At 43.1% G+C, this 15,379-nt stretch overlaps 1 protein-coding gene and 1 long non-coding RNA gene across 3 annotated transcripts in view; one reads left to right on the plus strand and one right to left on the minus strand.

The window, feature by feature from the left end:
* Positions 1-563: 563 nt before the first annotated feature.
* The window catches only part of Nampt (nicotinamide phosphoribosyltransferase), a 34,898-nt gene continuing 20,082 nt past the window's right edge, over positions 564-15,379 (plus strand). Inside the window, exons 1-4 of the mRNA XM_028891743.2 lie at positions 564-737; positions 9,624-9,780; positions 11,951-12,054; positions 14,038-14,166. Coding sequence (XP_028747576.1) covers positions 681-737; positions 9,624-9,780; positions 11,951-12,054; positions 14,038-14,166 — 447 coding nt within the window. The 5' untranslated portion in view covers positions 564-680. The remainder of the gene's footprint in view (positions 738-9,623; positions 9,781-11,950; positions 12,055-14,037; positions 14,167-15,379) is intronic.
* LOC119088965 lies at positions 2,541-3,653 on the minus strand. 2 transcript variants are annotated; one of them, XR_005092723.1, is made up of 3 exons: positions 3,458-3,653; positions 3,107-3,274; positions 2,541-2,665 (listed from the first exon to the last, which is right to left on the minus strand). It is a non-coding gene; the product is annotated as an uncharacterized LOC119088965 (long non-coding RNA). The 2 variants fall into 2 exon arrangements; XR_005092722.1 differs by having other exon boundaries at positions 3,107-3,653.

Raw genomic sequence — 15,379 nt, forward strand, 5'->3', positions numbered from 1 at the left:
GACCAAAGGTTCCATCCATCCTCCAAGCAGGAGACAAAGGTAACTGAGCGCGTGCGGGAACAGGGAGAGGACAGTGGGAGGCCCCTCGGCCCCGGCCGGGTGGCGTGACTCCAACAAGCCTCCCTGGACGAGCGGGGACTGGGTAGGACAACAGGAAGGGCCGGGGCGGGGCGGGCAAGGAGGCTCCGGCAGGAGGGGCGAAGGCTGGGAACGCCCGGGCCCCGCCCCTGCGCCAGGCCACGCCCCTGCGCCAGGCCACGCCCCTCGGGGCCCGGAGCCGGCGCGGAGGCGGGCTCCAGGTCACGCGCTGGGGCGGGCGACCCGCGGCCCGCGGCCGGGGGCGGGCGCCGCCGAGGCAGAGCGCGTGCCTCACGTCCTCCTCGGCCCCGCCCCCGCGCTGCGCACGCGCGGGCGCGCCCCGCCCTCGTCCCCGGGGTGGGCGGGGCGCGGAGCCCAGCCGGGGAAGCCGCGGGAGCGCTGGGCTGGGGAGCGCGTGAGCTCCGGCGCCGCGTCACGGACCTGCCCGCCCTCCGGCCCTCCCCGCGCTCCGTTCCCGGCCCTCCCGCCCCCCCGGCGAGCGAGCGGTGACTTAAGCAACGGAGCGCAGCGAAGCCCATTTTTCTCCTTGCTCGCAGCCGCGCCGGGCAGCTCGTGGCGCGGCGCCTCCGCTCCGGCCCGAGATGAATGCTGCGGCAGAAGCCGAGTTCAACATCCTGCTGGCCACCGACTCGTACAAGGTGGAGCTGCGGTGTGGGCCTCGGGGCCGGGGGCGGCGGGAGCCGGGGCGGCGGGATGGGGCAGGTGGAGGAGCCGCAGCGCGGCCGCTGAAGGATGGAGGCGCGGGCCGGAGGCGGGGCCTGCGCCGCGGCGGGGGCGCGGCCGGAGGCTCGGCGGGATGGGCGCACGCTGCGGCTGCCGGCGGCCTGGGCGCCCCGGCAGGGTGGACTGGATGGGACCGCCCGACGATCGGGCTGGTTAGGTAACAGCCCCGGGCTGGCCAGGTACATCCCTGCCCAGGGGAGCGCGGGGAGAGGTCCTGGCGGCGTGCCCTGCACCCAGCCCGTGGCTCCAGCGTGGAGGACAAACCCGGCGCGGGGAACCGCGTCTGATTCAGCCTTCCACTCGGCTGGGCTGCGTTTCAAACTCCTAGGGGTCATTCACGCGCCCGGCCCCTGATTGCAGAGGCCAGTGTACTGGCACTTCAGGGTCATCACAGGATTTCTGTGAAAAGGAAAGTGAAAGACCGGGCGGTAAAGGAACTTAACCCTAGAGAACTTGTGGGGAGGGAAATGGCCCAGTGCTTCAAGGTGTCTATTGATTTGACTCTTGCAATAAATCCACTTGAAATGCACCTTAGCAAAGGAGGAGTGAGGAGAAAATGCCCCACGATTATGTGAAGTGAACCACACTGATCTTAAGCTAAGTTTCGTTAGCCAAGACACTTAAGGGTACGATGTCAGACTAGTACCCTCACTAAAACAAATTAAATTTTAGCTTTCAGGCTTAGCATTTACTTAAGCATCGAGGTGGTTTTGAGTGTAGTAATTAGGCGTGGTGCGCTCGTGGTTTTGTTTTGGCTCCTTGCTTTTTAGTTTTTAACCCTTTGATCTGAGAGTCTCACAGAGTTCCATTTTGCTTATAACTCTAGTTTGTCCATTTCTTTGTAATCTATTGTAAGCAGGTGAGTTTTCATTTTAATAGATGCAAGATTTATCAACAGGTGGTCTTTCAAATGGAATTTGTACTTTATTTTATTTTACTTTTCCGAGACAGGGTTTCTCTGTGTAAGCCCTGACTGCCCTGGAACTCACTTTGTAGGCCAGGCTGGCCTCGAACTCAGAAATCCACCTGCCTCTGCCTTCTGAGTGCTGGGATTAAAGGCGTGCCTCTCCGTGTCCGACTTCAGATGGAATTTTAAAGTGGAATTCACCTTTGCAAGATTGTTACAGTTTCTACTGTGGTACTTAAGACTTTAAATTCTCTACTTGATTTAGTTCAGTTGAGGTGTTTTGGACATCCTTGGTGATTTTTAGAAAAGTTGCATTCGTGGTTTTCTAAAATTTAAATAAATATCCCTAAGTAATTTTCAAATATTTTACTGTATTATGTATGAAATGACTGAATGTAATGGAAAATATAAACAGATGTTAAGTGTAAACTTTTAAAGGGCCAGGCTTGGGAGAGCACATCTTTATTTTAATCCCAATACCCAGAAGCCAGAGAGGCAGGCTTCTTGAGTTCCAGGCTAGCATGCTCTACGTAGTGGATAGTGAATGACCAGAGCTATATAGTGTTTCAAAAAAAAAAGTGTGTAAGTATCAGTGATGTAAAACTGCTTTGGTTTTTGGCGGTGTTTTGGAGATGCTTTTCCTCAATGAATAATCAGAAAGCTCTCTAGCTTTCTAGAAAGTCATGCTTATCTGCATGATTATAATTTGCTTATAATTTTTATTTCTGCCCATTTTCATTAGACATTTTGTCCTTTATTTTTTGCCTTTTTATCTTAGGTAGAGGTAGCAAAACATGCTTAAAACTTGAGATTACAAGTAACGGAAATTCTTTTATTGGAAATTACATATGATTACATGTTCTTTTTCAGTTCTTAAAAATTCTTGGCTGTTTAGAAGAGAGTGGCTGGATGTTGATGAAGAGATTTCTTCTAAAACTAAAGGGGAAAAAAATCATTTCCTAAACTACACAAAGTAGCTAAGGTAGTGGCCAAGCATATAGCAACATGTGGGATACATTTTCAGGGTGTCCTTAAGAAAGGGCAGAACACTTGGGGCCAGTGGAGGAGCGTTTGAAACACACTTCCATTTCTGTGGTCTCATATTTCATTATGTGTAATAAGGAACTGAGCACACAGGCAGATGCAGCTCTTCAGTCTCATCCTGAGTTCTTTTTCCAAATAAAAAGGCCTACTCTTACATCTTTAATCATTTGGGTTTTCAGAGTAGCTTAAGGCACAGTTTCCCACCCAGCTTTAGTGACATTTACTAAAACCCAGCTAGGGAAGATAGATGTGAGCCAATCTAGTCATTGCAGGGGTTGGGTTGCACTCAGGACTTTGCTGTAAAGGAGGCATGGTTTTTCTTTTTTAGCTTACCTCTGGGATGGTCAGTTTCCAAATAACCGGGAAGCAGTAAAAGATGCTTTTCTTCTGTCCCACACAGAATTTCCACAAAACTGTATACATCAGCAGAGAACAGTTTTAACATTTTTCAACATTTTATCTCTAGCAGATTAGCAGAAGACATTGTCGTTTGTGCTGTGGCTAGAAAAGACAGGATACATAAAAGTAGTCCTTCAGTGATGTTCAGGTCCCATCATACCACTGAAATGTGCTGCCAGGGTAACTTGCTTCTCAGGGGCCTCCTAGGCCAGCTATCTAGAACTCAGCACTTTTTCAATCATGCATTAGCACATAATGGAGTAACACAGAGGAGAACAACAGTACCTTACAATCCAGGGTGGGAAAGGTTGATTTTAGAGACACTTCAGAGAGCTGCTTAACTTCCTTTCAGAGATGACGCCGTCAGCTGTTGTGTTCTCCAGTGGCTGAGGAACACAGGAAGTTGAACATTACTGCAGAAGAGTTTTAGAGAGATGAGAATCATATGACCAAGTTAGTTCTGCCTGGAACTTGCAGTGCTTTCCTCTCACCGCTCCCGTTTTTTTGTAATTGCCTCTCTAGTGCTTCTGAGAGAAGGTTAGGAACATGGACCCATGGCACCAGAGCTTATCAATGAGCAGGGGTTCTGCATTTTTTTCCTGATGAATCTTAAAGACATATATGTATCAGTCATAGTGACATACCTCTATAATCTTAGCACCGAGAAAGAAGAGGTAGGAGGAGGTCCCTTCAAATAAGTTTTATAAATTCTGGGGAACCTGGGCAATAGAAATAAAACGGTAGGGCTGACACCCTCAGTTAAAGATGCTTGCTACCAAGCCTGGTGGCTTGCATCAGCTGGGGAGCCATGTGGTGGAAAGAGAGAACCAACTCCTGCAAGTATTTATGAAGTAGTTTATGCTTCAGAACTAAATAGCAACAAGTTATTTTCTGTGGCAGCAAATTCCCAGACCTTCCCCACACCGTAATAACTCCTGAAAAGCAGGAGAACCAGTTAAAAATTTTGCTGTAGTAAGGCAGAGGTCAGCTGGGATGGGGCTAGTGGATCCTTTTATGCTGTATGTATTGCACAGATAATGTAACTTATCTGTGGCCTTCAATACGTCATCCCATTCTATTTTAAATCTTGGTTCTTAATTACCAGTTAAAAATGCAAGTGATAACAATTTGGGAGGAAAGATCTTGAGAAGCCATCAGGTCAACCTACTCTGGAGAAAACTATACCTAATTCCCCCAGGAGAGTTCTGTTTACCTCACGTATGCCTCCATCCCCAGTCCCACTGTCGTAGTAGGACAAGGGTAGACCCTGGAGAATGGAATAAATGTACTGATGCAGTTGTTTGGCTGACACTGCACATTGGAGAAAGCTCACCCTTGTTAAAACGGGGCTAGAACCTTTCTGTTCTAGGCATTGAAAGTTATTGTGTAGCACCTCATCATTTGAGAAGCACTGTAGGAGCTTTTTTTTTTCTTTTTATGTGTATGGCTATGTTGTCTCCATGCATGTCTCTGTCCCACATGTGTGCTGGGTGCCTCTGGATTCTCTGGAACTGGAATTACAGATAGTTGTGAGCTGCCCTGTGGGTACTGGGAATCAAACTCTAGTGCTCTTAACCACTGAGCCATTTCCAGCCCCTGAGCTTACCTTTTCTTCAAGAAGGCAAGTGGAATGAAGTTCTGTTAAAAGGCTATTTTCATAGCCTTCTGTGTTCTTCACAGGGCTGTGTTAGCCATAAGAGAGCCCTGCCAGTTCAGGGAACAATTGCCTAGGAATGTGAAGAATTGCATATCATTTTCTCTAGCAATAGAAATCAAAGCAGTGCAGAAATGAACAGGATTCAAGAACTTCCTTGTCATACACTTAATTTCAGGCATATGAAACTTATTAGTGTTGCTTAACATTAAAGACTGAGCTCTTGATTTTCCCATTCATTCCTTTCATAGTCTTCATTGACTCAATAAATGGAACCTTTTCTTTGAGGAGGAGCTGAGATAGGGTTTTCTATGTGCCTCTAGGTAGCCCAGGCTGGCCTTCGGTTCAAGGCAGTCTTCCTGCTTACCTGAGTGCTGGGGTCACAGGTGTGTGCCACTCACTGTCCCTGGCTTAAATTGTACTATTGATAACCCACAGAGCTCAAGCCAGGCTGTAGGAGGTATCTGTATCATCTCATTACATCCAATTCTAGTTCTCCTTTAGCTCCAAAAGTCCTTGGTAGGTGTCTTCTCATCTGACTTAGTTGTGTGCAGTATGTAGCTTCTTAATTCCTGGCTCTGTTCTGAGCACTGTAATAGTCCCTCATGCCAGATTGATTGTTTCGATTATTTTGTGTGCGGCACACACTTGGGTCTGAGATTGTGAGCAGGCTAGGAGTTGTAGCTCAGTGTTAGAACATGTACTTACCATAGGTAAGAGCCTATGTTCAGTCTCCAGCATCAGAAAATACAAGTCAGGTTCTATTTCCCTCAACTTAAAACATAATGGCTCCCATTGCAGTTGACACACAGTGAGCTCCTCTCAGCCCCTGTGGCTACGGATGACCTTACCTGTTCCGAGGACCAGCTACACTGGCCATTGCTGTCTCTTATGCCGACGAGTTTCCTGTCTTCTCATCTGAATCTTGTTTACATGTCACCACCCAGAGAAATCTCCCCAGTTCCCTTTAAAGATACTTGCCAGGTACCTTCTGTCCTGTCCTGATTTTTCGTAGTGTCCATCTTAATCAGCAATTACTTTGTCTGAGTATTGTTTTGCTCTTGCCCTTCTCATTAGCCCTGTAAGAAGTGAGACCACATCAGCCTATTTTACTTTCTCCCCTCAGCATCTGAAACAGTAAGCCTGGCACATGAAACAAACAGGTCATGTGTCTGTGAATAAACTGACTGGAGTTACATCATATCCCATTTTGTGTTGAAGGGTCAGTGACCACTTTAGCAGAAAATAAAGAGGGCAGCAAACTAGTAAAGCTAGAGTTAATGCTTAGAATGTTTGCTAAGAAACTCTGATTTTTTAATTTCTCTTAGAATTGTAGAATATGGTTCATTTCTAATTCAACAGCCTATGAAACTTTGTGTTTTAAATGGTATCTTTTTTTTTTAACATAGAAAACATTCTGAATATTTAGGCAAAAGCCAGTTTTAAAGCACTATTAAAAAATGCATCCTAAACAAAAGCTTTAAAGAATAAATGCTTATAGATGAAGAGATGGCTCAGCTGTAAAGAGCACTGGCTGCTCTTACAAAGGATCCAGGTTCAGTTCCCAGCACCCACATGGTTACTCAGCTCTTGTCTGGCCTCCTCAGGCATAGCATGAATGTGGTACACAGACATACCTGTAGGCAAAACATCCATACACATAAATAAAAATAAAGAATTTTTTTTAATTAAGGGCTTTAAATTTTAAAGCTATGTTATTTTGCAGAAGTATAACTTCATTGGTATGATGGAAAATTTTTATTATACTTTTAGGCCCTGGTGGAGTTAAATGAGTTAGAGATATTTCCATTCAACTTTTGACTCTTTGGACTTCTCAGAAAAGTAATTAATTTGCCTTGTGGTATATTTTTATGTACGTGGAATGTGTATTTGTGTTTGCATGTTTCTGGGCTATTCTGATCCTACAGACATTGTGTATAGGCCAGAGATTAATGTCTACTATCTTCTTCCTCAGTTGTTCTCCAAAATAGTATATTGAGGTGCAGTCTCCCCTTGAGCCAAGAGCTCAACAGTTTGGCTAGTCGTAGCTAGCTAGTTTGTTCTGTGGACCCTGTCTCGACCTCTCATGCTGGGATTGCAGTTGGGCCACCATACCTATCTGCATTTCCATGGCTGCTGGGGACCCCAATGGTCCTCATGCAGCAAGTGTTTATCCACTGATTCGCCCTGCAGCCTGCCTTACAGACTTGTGAATTCTGGTAGAAGATACACCGTTAAGTATATGAGCTGTAAAGATCAGAACTGACTCAGGTCAGGGTGGATGTTGTGAAACACAGCTGTGAACCTGAATTCTATAAAGTTTGCACTGTCATCCAGACCTGTATTTCAGTTTTCACCTTTCTCCTACCTCAATACCCGAGTTTCTCTAAAAAGCTGGAATTACTAGGTTGGAAGACTGATGTTGTTTTTACATACATCTTGGGTATATTTTAAATGCAGGTTTTTGTTTGTTTGTTTTTTTGTTTTTCAAGACTTATCTGTAGTTTTGGTGCGTGTCCTGGATCTCACTCTGTAGCCCAGGCTGGCCTCAAACTCACAGAGATCCACCTGGCTCTGCCTCCTGAGTGCTGGGATTAAAGGCGTGCACCACTGCCACCCGACATGGGTTTTCTTTTTTGTACTGAAATATTATTTATAAATATACCTAACTTGGGTTTTGGGGTTTTTTTTTTTTTTTTGCATTGTGGTAGACAATAGGTTTAATTACTGTGAGTTCTGTATTAGCTTTCTCACTGTTTTTTGCAGCTTTCCTAAAACTGACAGTGATCAGTCCATGACTTCCAATCTTTAAAGTCCAAAGTGTCTGCGTTGTGTTCAGGGTGCCTGTGCCTTTTATTGTAGGGTTTTTTTTTTGGGGGGGGGGTCGTTTGTTTGGTTTTGGTTGTTGTTGTTGTTGTTGTTGTTTTTATCTGTGCCTAACAAGAAGCTGCAGACTTGCAGGACTTGGCCCTCCAAGTCCATGTCACTATAGAGGTTCACCCCCACACCTTTGCCTGTGCAGCAGAAGGGAAGCCCCAAGCATGTCTCACTGGGAAGGAAGCACAGAGGATGGTCCTTCCGAAATAGCCGTGGACATACATTGATTTTAGAATGCTAATGCTAAGCTATAAAGAGTCTGTAGGTAGAGACCAGCTTCACCGAGATGGAGGCTGTGCAGCCAAAGAAACACTGGCTTTCCTAAACTTGAAATCATAGCTTAGCGGGAAACATGGGGTGGACCGTGGTCCGGGACACTGGTCCACCATGGCTGTAATTTACCCTGTACCTTAAATTTTAAAGTTCCTTTTTCTGTTCTTACCACTGTGCAGACACACACTACTCCTCCAGGCATTGATGTGTACACTTACACATTTATTACATATTTATATAATTGCCTTAATGTGACAAAAACACTACAGTGAAATTGAAAGTCTAGTGAATAAACTTGTTTTTCAAGTGGAAGTTGGAAAGTCTTTGACAGTGGCTCTTAGCAAATTCATAGAATAGAAATTGTGATAAAAGGCTTTTCTGTTTTTAAACTCATGAGTTTAGAGATCTAGTAGGAACTTACTATTCAATTAGGAGGCAATTTGGAAAATAAAATTGGCTTCGTTTATGTTTTTAAATGTTTTACTACATTTTATATTTATGTGTGTAGGGACCTGTGTGTGTGGTGCTCATTTAGAAGTCAGAGAATGGCATGGAGGAGCTGTTCTCGCCTACCACATGTGTCCCAGGGATTGATCTCAGGTCGTCAGGTTTATTAGCAGCAAGCCCCTGGACCTGCTGAGCCATCCCAGCCCGAGACAGCTCCTGTCTGCTTTTCCTTCTTCGTCTGCCGCTGCTGTTGCTCTCATCCAGGTCTCTGTAGAACACTGTGGCCGTCAGGAGCTCCTCCTCAGTGCCTCGTGGTTGCATAAAGAAGGGGGTATTAGAAGATGTTGACTGTTACCACACTCGGCATGTTAGATAGCTGTGAGATAGAATGAGCATTCTTGATCCAAACCTGACCTCATAAAACCAGTCACTGTCAAAATCTGGAGGCCAGGAAGATGGCCCAGTCAGTGAAGTGCTCACTGCAGAATCCCAAGGACCCGAGTTTGGTCTGTAGCACCTGACAGGAAAAGCAGCCGTGTTGGCAGGTGCTACAATGCCAGTGCAGCCGAGGCAGAGGCAGGGGACCCCTGGGTTTGCTGGCCAGCTCATCTAGCCAAATGGACGAGCTCCAGGTTTGATAAGAGATCCTGTCTCAGAAATAAAATGGAGAGTGACTGAGGAAGACCCGAAATCCACCTCTGGCCTCCATACGCATGCATGCACATGCCCACACACCACACAAACATACACACAAAAAGGTGAAAGTATTTCCCTCAGGTAGATAGGTCCTATTCCCAAAATACAAGTATAGTCAAGTACCCCAAAATCCCAAATCTGAAGTACCTCCAGTCTCAAACATTTCACCAAAAGCAAAAAAGTGCACACAACCTGTCTGAATCAGCTGCCTTGGCTTGTTTCATATGATTGTGTACCTCAGACCAAAAAGGGCTGTACCCTAAGACCAAGTGGAGACTTTCCACCCTAAGGGCTTTGAACCCACTTAAGTATAACCTCTTCAGTCACTTTTGTTTTGATGGTAAGATAAGGAATTATTAGCAGAATTGTGTTGTGTGGCCAGGGTGGGGAGGTTGATCAATAGCAAGTAAGAACCAGTCTGATTTGGGGTAATTTGAAGACCTGTCTACTGTGCTTCAGTTATACTCTTAGTGTTTCCTAATGAAGGTATCTTTCTTTGTATAGGTTACTCACTATAAACAATACCCACCCAACACAAGCAAAGTTTATTCCTACTTTGAATGCCGTGAAAAGAAGACAGAAAACTCCAAAGTAAGGAAGGTGAAATACGAGGAAACAGTATTTTATGGGTTGCAGTACATTCTTAATAAGTACTTAAAAGGTATTGCTTTTCCCAGTACATTTAAAACATTGCTTTTATGTGGCTTCATATCTTTTCTGTATTGTTATGTTCTGTTATTTGAAGTAACCTTTTGAGTAGTCTAATTTTGATATTTAATTATATTTGATCATCACTTTAAGAGTTGTTTTGGAAAGTTTTGTTTCGTTTTGTTTTGTCTGAGACAAGACTTCACTTTGTAGCCTAGGCTGGCCTCAAATTCACGGCAGTCTCCTGCCTCAGCCTCCCAAGTGTTTACACTTCTGTGTTAGATGTTTTCAGTTAGAGATAGGTTTTCTGAAACTGATGAATTACCAAAGAAAGTTTAGGACAGTCAGTAATACTCAGAGGCCATTCTTGTTTACTGATAGACCTAGCCATTTACTCAGAGCAAGAGATTTATATTTGGTCCTAAAACTCATTTTGAATTATGGTAGATTTAACTAGAATATTTTTATATTGCTTTAGACATATCTTACAGTTTCATTTTCAAAACTGTTTACAGTAGTGGGTTTAGTTCTAAGATGAATTTTAAAACAGGAAAACCCTCCAAAGTAATTTTTAGGGGTGGGTTGGTTGTTTGTTGAGGCCATTTAAATAGTATATTTTGTAATGGAGTGTCTAGGCAGGGAATCAGTTCCAAAGACCTTACACATCTGGACATTTTTTAAACAAAAATAATTTTTAATTTTATGCAAATGATAGTTATTTTAGGGTCAGATAGGTTATACATGCTGCATTACTGAAAACCCAGCCAGGTGTAAAGGTCCTACTGTGTGGAAAGAGACTGCACAGGGTATTTTAAATAATATTTAAATAATATTAATTAATATTGGTTTCTTAAGATAGATCGTACTTTTTTTTATTCAGTTATATAACTTTGGAAATTATTATATATAGGTTGTTACCGTGTGTGTGTGTGTGTGTGTGTGTGTGTGTGTGTGTGTTTGTGTGTGTGTGTGTGTGTTGCATTGATTGCCTACTTTAGGCTACAGCTTCTTAAACTTTTGCCATTGGGAATCCCTTCTTGACCTGAGGAGTTTTTACACAATCCTGAGTATATAAGTATATAAAATAGATATACAAAGCAAACATTAACTTCATAATACATCTGATGTTATCTTTTATTAAAGACCAAACAATACATATTGCTTATTTTGACAATGATCAAACTGCCCTTTCATATAAATCTGTAGTACAAATGGCAGAAGTGTGTTTAGGGCCATTTCATAATTGATGGGAATTCTGTTCTAATTCAAAGCCAAAATGCATAGACAATTTTTTATGAAACCCAAATCAGCAACTTAAACCACAGTTTTTAAAATCAAGCATTGTTAACACAGTAGAGTACAAACATACATTTGCTGAAGCTACGTACTTAGGAGTGACAGAAGGAAAACACTAAAGTCTGTGTTCTGTGATTAAACCATTGCGTTTCTAGAAGAGCAGAGGATTTTGTACACACAGTGAAAGTACGCAGTTTGTAACAGACAGTAGTCTTGGAGCTGAGCAGGGTATTTTAGGCAGCATTTGTTGACATTGCGTCGCATGACAGCATGCAAGTGCTCATGTGTGTGTTCAGACCCAACCGGATGCTGTTTCATGATCCAGCACAAGTGAACATTGCTGAAGAACTTTGAATTCATTACCTGTTTGGTTTTGAATTAACTTGTGACTCTTGTACATTCAGAAGTTTTTACTGTTGCCGTAGTTACAAGTTTCTAAGTAGCTGTGGGTCACCCTGTAAGTAGGCGCTGTGCCCTTGCCCTTTCTGTAGGAGAAAAGATGGAAGAATATCTAACAGCACTGCAGATGAGTTTTGTTTGGATGCTGTCTGTGCGAGTGACTTTCTGTTCTCTACCTGCTTGCTCGTTTTAGTTTCTCAAGGCAGTCTCACCGTGTAACCCAGAGTGGCTTCAGAACTCAGGACCTCCTGCTTGGGCTTCCTGTGCACTTCATTTATGAGTGTGAGCGCTGTGTTTGACTGCCCCCGTGCTTGTAAAATAGTGAACATTTGTGCTTAGAATGAGCTCTGCAAGTAGAGGTTTCTTTTCTGAATCTGCTCTTGACCTGATGAATCTCGTTCATCATAAAGGGGGTGAGAGAGCTGAAAACATGGCTATGGTGACTCAGCAATTCACAGAATGTAAACAAGACCTGTGTGTCCTTCCAGGTAAAGTAGTGACCAAAGAGAAAATCCAGGAAGCCAAAGAAGTGTACAAAGAACATTTCCAAGACGATGTCTTTAATGAAAGGGGATGGAACTACATTCTTGAGGTAAAAATGGCTGTCACTTTTTACCTGTTTTGGTTTTTGTTTAATTCAAAATTTCTTGCCATAGAATTTGAATAGAAAATTCAACTAAAGCTTTTTGTTGATGATCTGAATATAATGGTTATTTTTAGGTATTCTTACAAAAACTAAATAACATTTGATTTTCCTCTCTAGTGTGAATCACTAAGATAGTTTATAGTAGACCTATGTAATATGCTATGTATGTGATTTAGAATTAAAATAACTCATTTTTTGAAAGATAATGTAATACATTTCTGGAAAATACACCTTAGAAAATGGAGATACACTAATAATTTTTATTTATTTATTTTTTTTTTTTTGGTTTTTTGAGACAGGGTTTCTCTGTGTAGCTTTGCGCCTTTCCTGGAGCTCACTTGGTAGCCCAGGCTGGCCTCAAACTCACAGCGATCCACCTGGCTCTGCCTCCCAAGTGCTGGGATTAAAGGCGTGCGCCACACACTAATAATTTTTAAAGGGTAGGGTCACTTGGCAGTTTCAAAAGTGATTTCTAACTTTCTCAAGTGAAAGTAGATGCTGTGAGTTCATTACCACATAATTCTGGGAACTTTCTCTCAGCAACTAGAATAGTTTGGTGTAGCTCCTTAGAGTTGATGCTTGCTTTTCCCTTTACTGTAACGTCGTAAGCATCCAGATTACTGGGAATTGAATTACACAGGCAAAAGACACCTAGTGGTTTCTGTATTACTACACTAAGATTGGAATATGTCGAGCACCGTATGAAACCCACAGTAATTAGAAATACTTATAACTTTCATGCCTATAGTAAATGAGTCTTAAGCCTTGGTAACTGTGTTGGATGTCTAAAAAGTGTGCAGCCAAGCTAACACAGTGTGTTTGCCATCACTGCATTCTGTGAGGTCTGTTGTGAGGACAGTGTCTAAGCCTGTCATTCCTGGTGGTTCTACAGTCAGACCTAGGGCTGCTGAGTGACTTGCCTAAGGTCTTGCAGATGCTTTTGGGATCAAACCAGGGTTTGTAAGGCAGCATTCTGCTGCTACATCATGATGCCTCCAGCGTTTTTCATTGCACATAGTTTTCTCTCATTTAAGTGCTCTGTCCTGAATCACATAAACTCCTAGGATTTCCACAACAACTTGCCTTCTAGACAAAGGTTAACTGTATATAGAGAGTGGAGGTGCTGGCCCAGCTACTTTTCTATTGCTGTGGTAGGACACCATGACCACGGCAACTAGAGAAGCGTTTGTTGGGGCATACAATTTCAAAAGTTGAGCCTCTGACCATCATAGAAGGGAGCCGAGGGAGCGGTGCCTGAGGGCTTATAGCCTTCTCCACAAGGCAGAGAAAAAGCCCACCTCTAGTGACACACCTCCTCCAGGAAGGCCACACCTCCTAGTCCTTCCCAAACAGCTCCAGCATCTGGGACCCAAGTGCTCAGAGACACGAGGTTATCAGGACAATGACTTAGACTTTGGCATTGAATTTCAGGGTCTTGGGTTTAAAAGTCTACTTGCCAGAAAAAAGATAAAGCTTACTTAAAATTATTCCAGTGGTTTCCTTTTCTTTGTGTGTTCTTTCACACTAGTCTTTAATCTTCCCTCCTTTTTTTTTTTCATGTATGAAAATGACCTGTATAGAACAAGTTGCTTGTAGAATATTTTTAGCTTATGTCAGAATGAAATTTTTCTCTTTCTGAACAAGTCAGGGAAGTGCCGTTTTGATCAGTGTTGATCGTAAGTGGTAGGTGTTCTTAGCAGAAACAGCATGAACTTAAAGAGCTGGATTGGTGCCTAAGTTGTTAATCATTTTAATTCACTTTAGAAGCTGCAGGATACTCTGACTAACTAGATTATTGCTAATGATTTAACAACAGCTATACTTTCTGCAGTGGTAAAAATTTAGCTTCCATAAAATGTAAAAAAACTTCCTGTGACAGACAACTGCATATTGCCTGTTAAATGAGTGAATATTGTTGCCTCCTGCCAGAAATACGATGGTCATCTCCCAATTGAAGTAAAGGCTGTTCCTGAGGGCTCTGTCATTCCCAGAGGGAATGTGCTGTTCACAGTGGAGAACACAGACCCCGAGTGCTACTGGCTTACCAACTGGATTGAGGTGAGTACGTTTGGCTTTTATTCCAAATCTTACTTTAGTGGTGATTGGCGATAGAAAACTGTGGAATCCAGTAAGTTTGCTCCCAGTAGTAAAGCTGTGTAATCTACAACTGACTCCTGTCTCAGCTTCCTCATCAGTGAACTGGTAATTGAACTAAAGGATCTTTAAGGTCCTTCTAGTGAAATGTGATTTTAGGACACTCTATATAAATCAGATGACTAAAGATTGTTACTTAAAGCTCACTTGACATCTGTCCTATAATTCTCTTTCTTTTGTTCCTGCTGGGACTAGAATCTAGGGCTTAGTTCACACTAAGAAACTCTTCCACTAAACTGTACCTCTAGCCCTTTTTTCCAAAACATTTCTTGAGGCAAGGTCTCACTAGGTGGTTCAGACAGGCCTTGAGTTGGCTGGCCTCTTGCTTTAGCCTCCCAAACAGCTGCCACACCAGGCCAGCTAATCCCTGACATTCTCCATGTGTACTGGCTTAGAGCAAAATCAAGCAAGTAATCACTGCAGGCTTCTGTTGGACATTCTGTTGCAGTAAGAGTCAATTCATTCACTGATTTTTCAATGAATTTTTCAGCTTCTAACCTAAATACAGACATTCTGTGTTTCTACTGTTTAATTTCTAAGTCTAAAACAAGGGCACATATGTAGTAGGTATTTTGGGTTGCTTTACATGTATCTCTAAGTGGTTCCACATTGTCATAGTCACAGTTTTGATGATAATGTGATCTCTAGCTTCTTGATGGATTACTCTGCGGCGCATCTGTGGAGGAAATGACCTAGCAAGCAACAGTGAAGCGGCATGTCACTGAGCAGTGTTTACGTAGTCAACATCAGCATTTCAGTGTTGATGAAAGTAATTCATTGTTACACTGCTTGAAATAAGATTTGGAAAAAGAAGACCCGAGAATATGTTTGAAATACATTTTACTAAGGTGACAGAGTTTAAAATGCTTTTGGACTTTGGATATGCCATCAGCTAAGAGCAGGGCTAAAATAGGCTCGGGGGAAAAGGTACAGCCAGCTAAAATAGAAGTTTTGATTGGTCTATACTACATAGTAAAACTGAATGAAGTAAATGACAACAAATCTTAGTTTTGTACTAGCAGATTTTGATTTTGAAGGATAATATAAAAACACAAGAGCAGGAGAAGGGCTTGGGGGTTTGGTTTTGGTGGTACTATTTATAGAACCCAGGGCACAG

Source organism: Peromyscus leucopus, chromosome 14, assembly GCF_004664715.2.
Source record: "Peromyscus leucopus breed LL Stock chromosome 14, UCI_PerLeu_2.1, whole genome shotgun sequence".
Taxonomy (NCBI): domain Eukaryota; kingdom Metazoa; phylum Chordata; class Mammalia; order Rodentia; family Cricetidae; genus Peromyscus; species Peromyscus leucopus.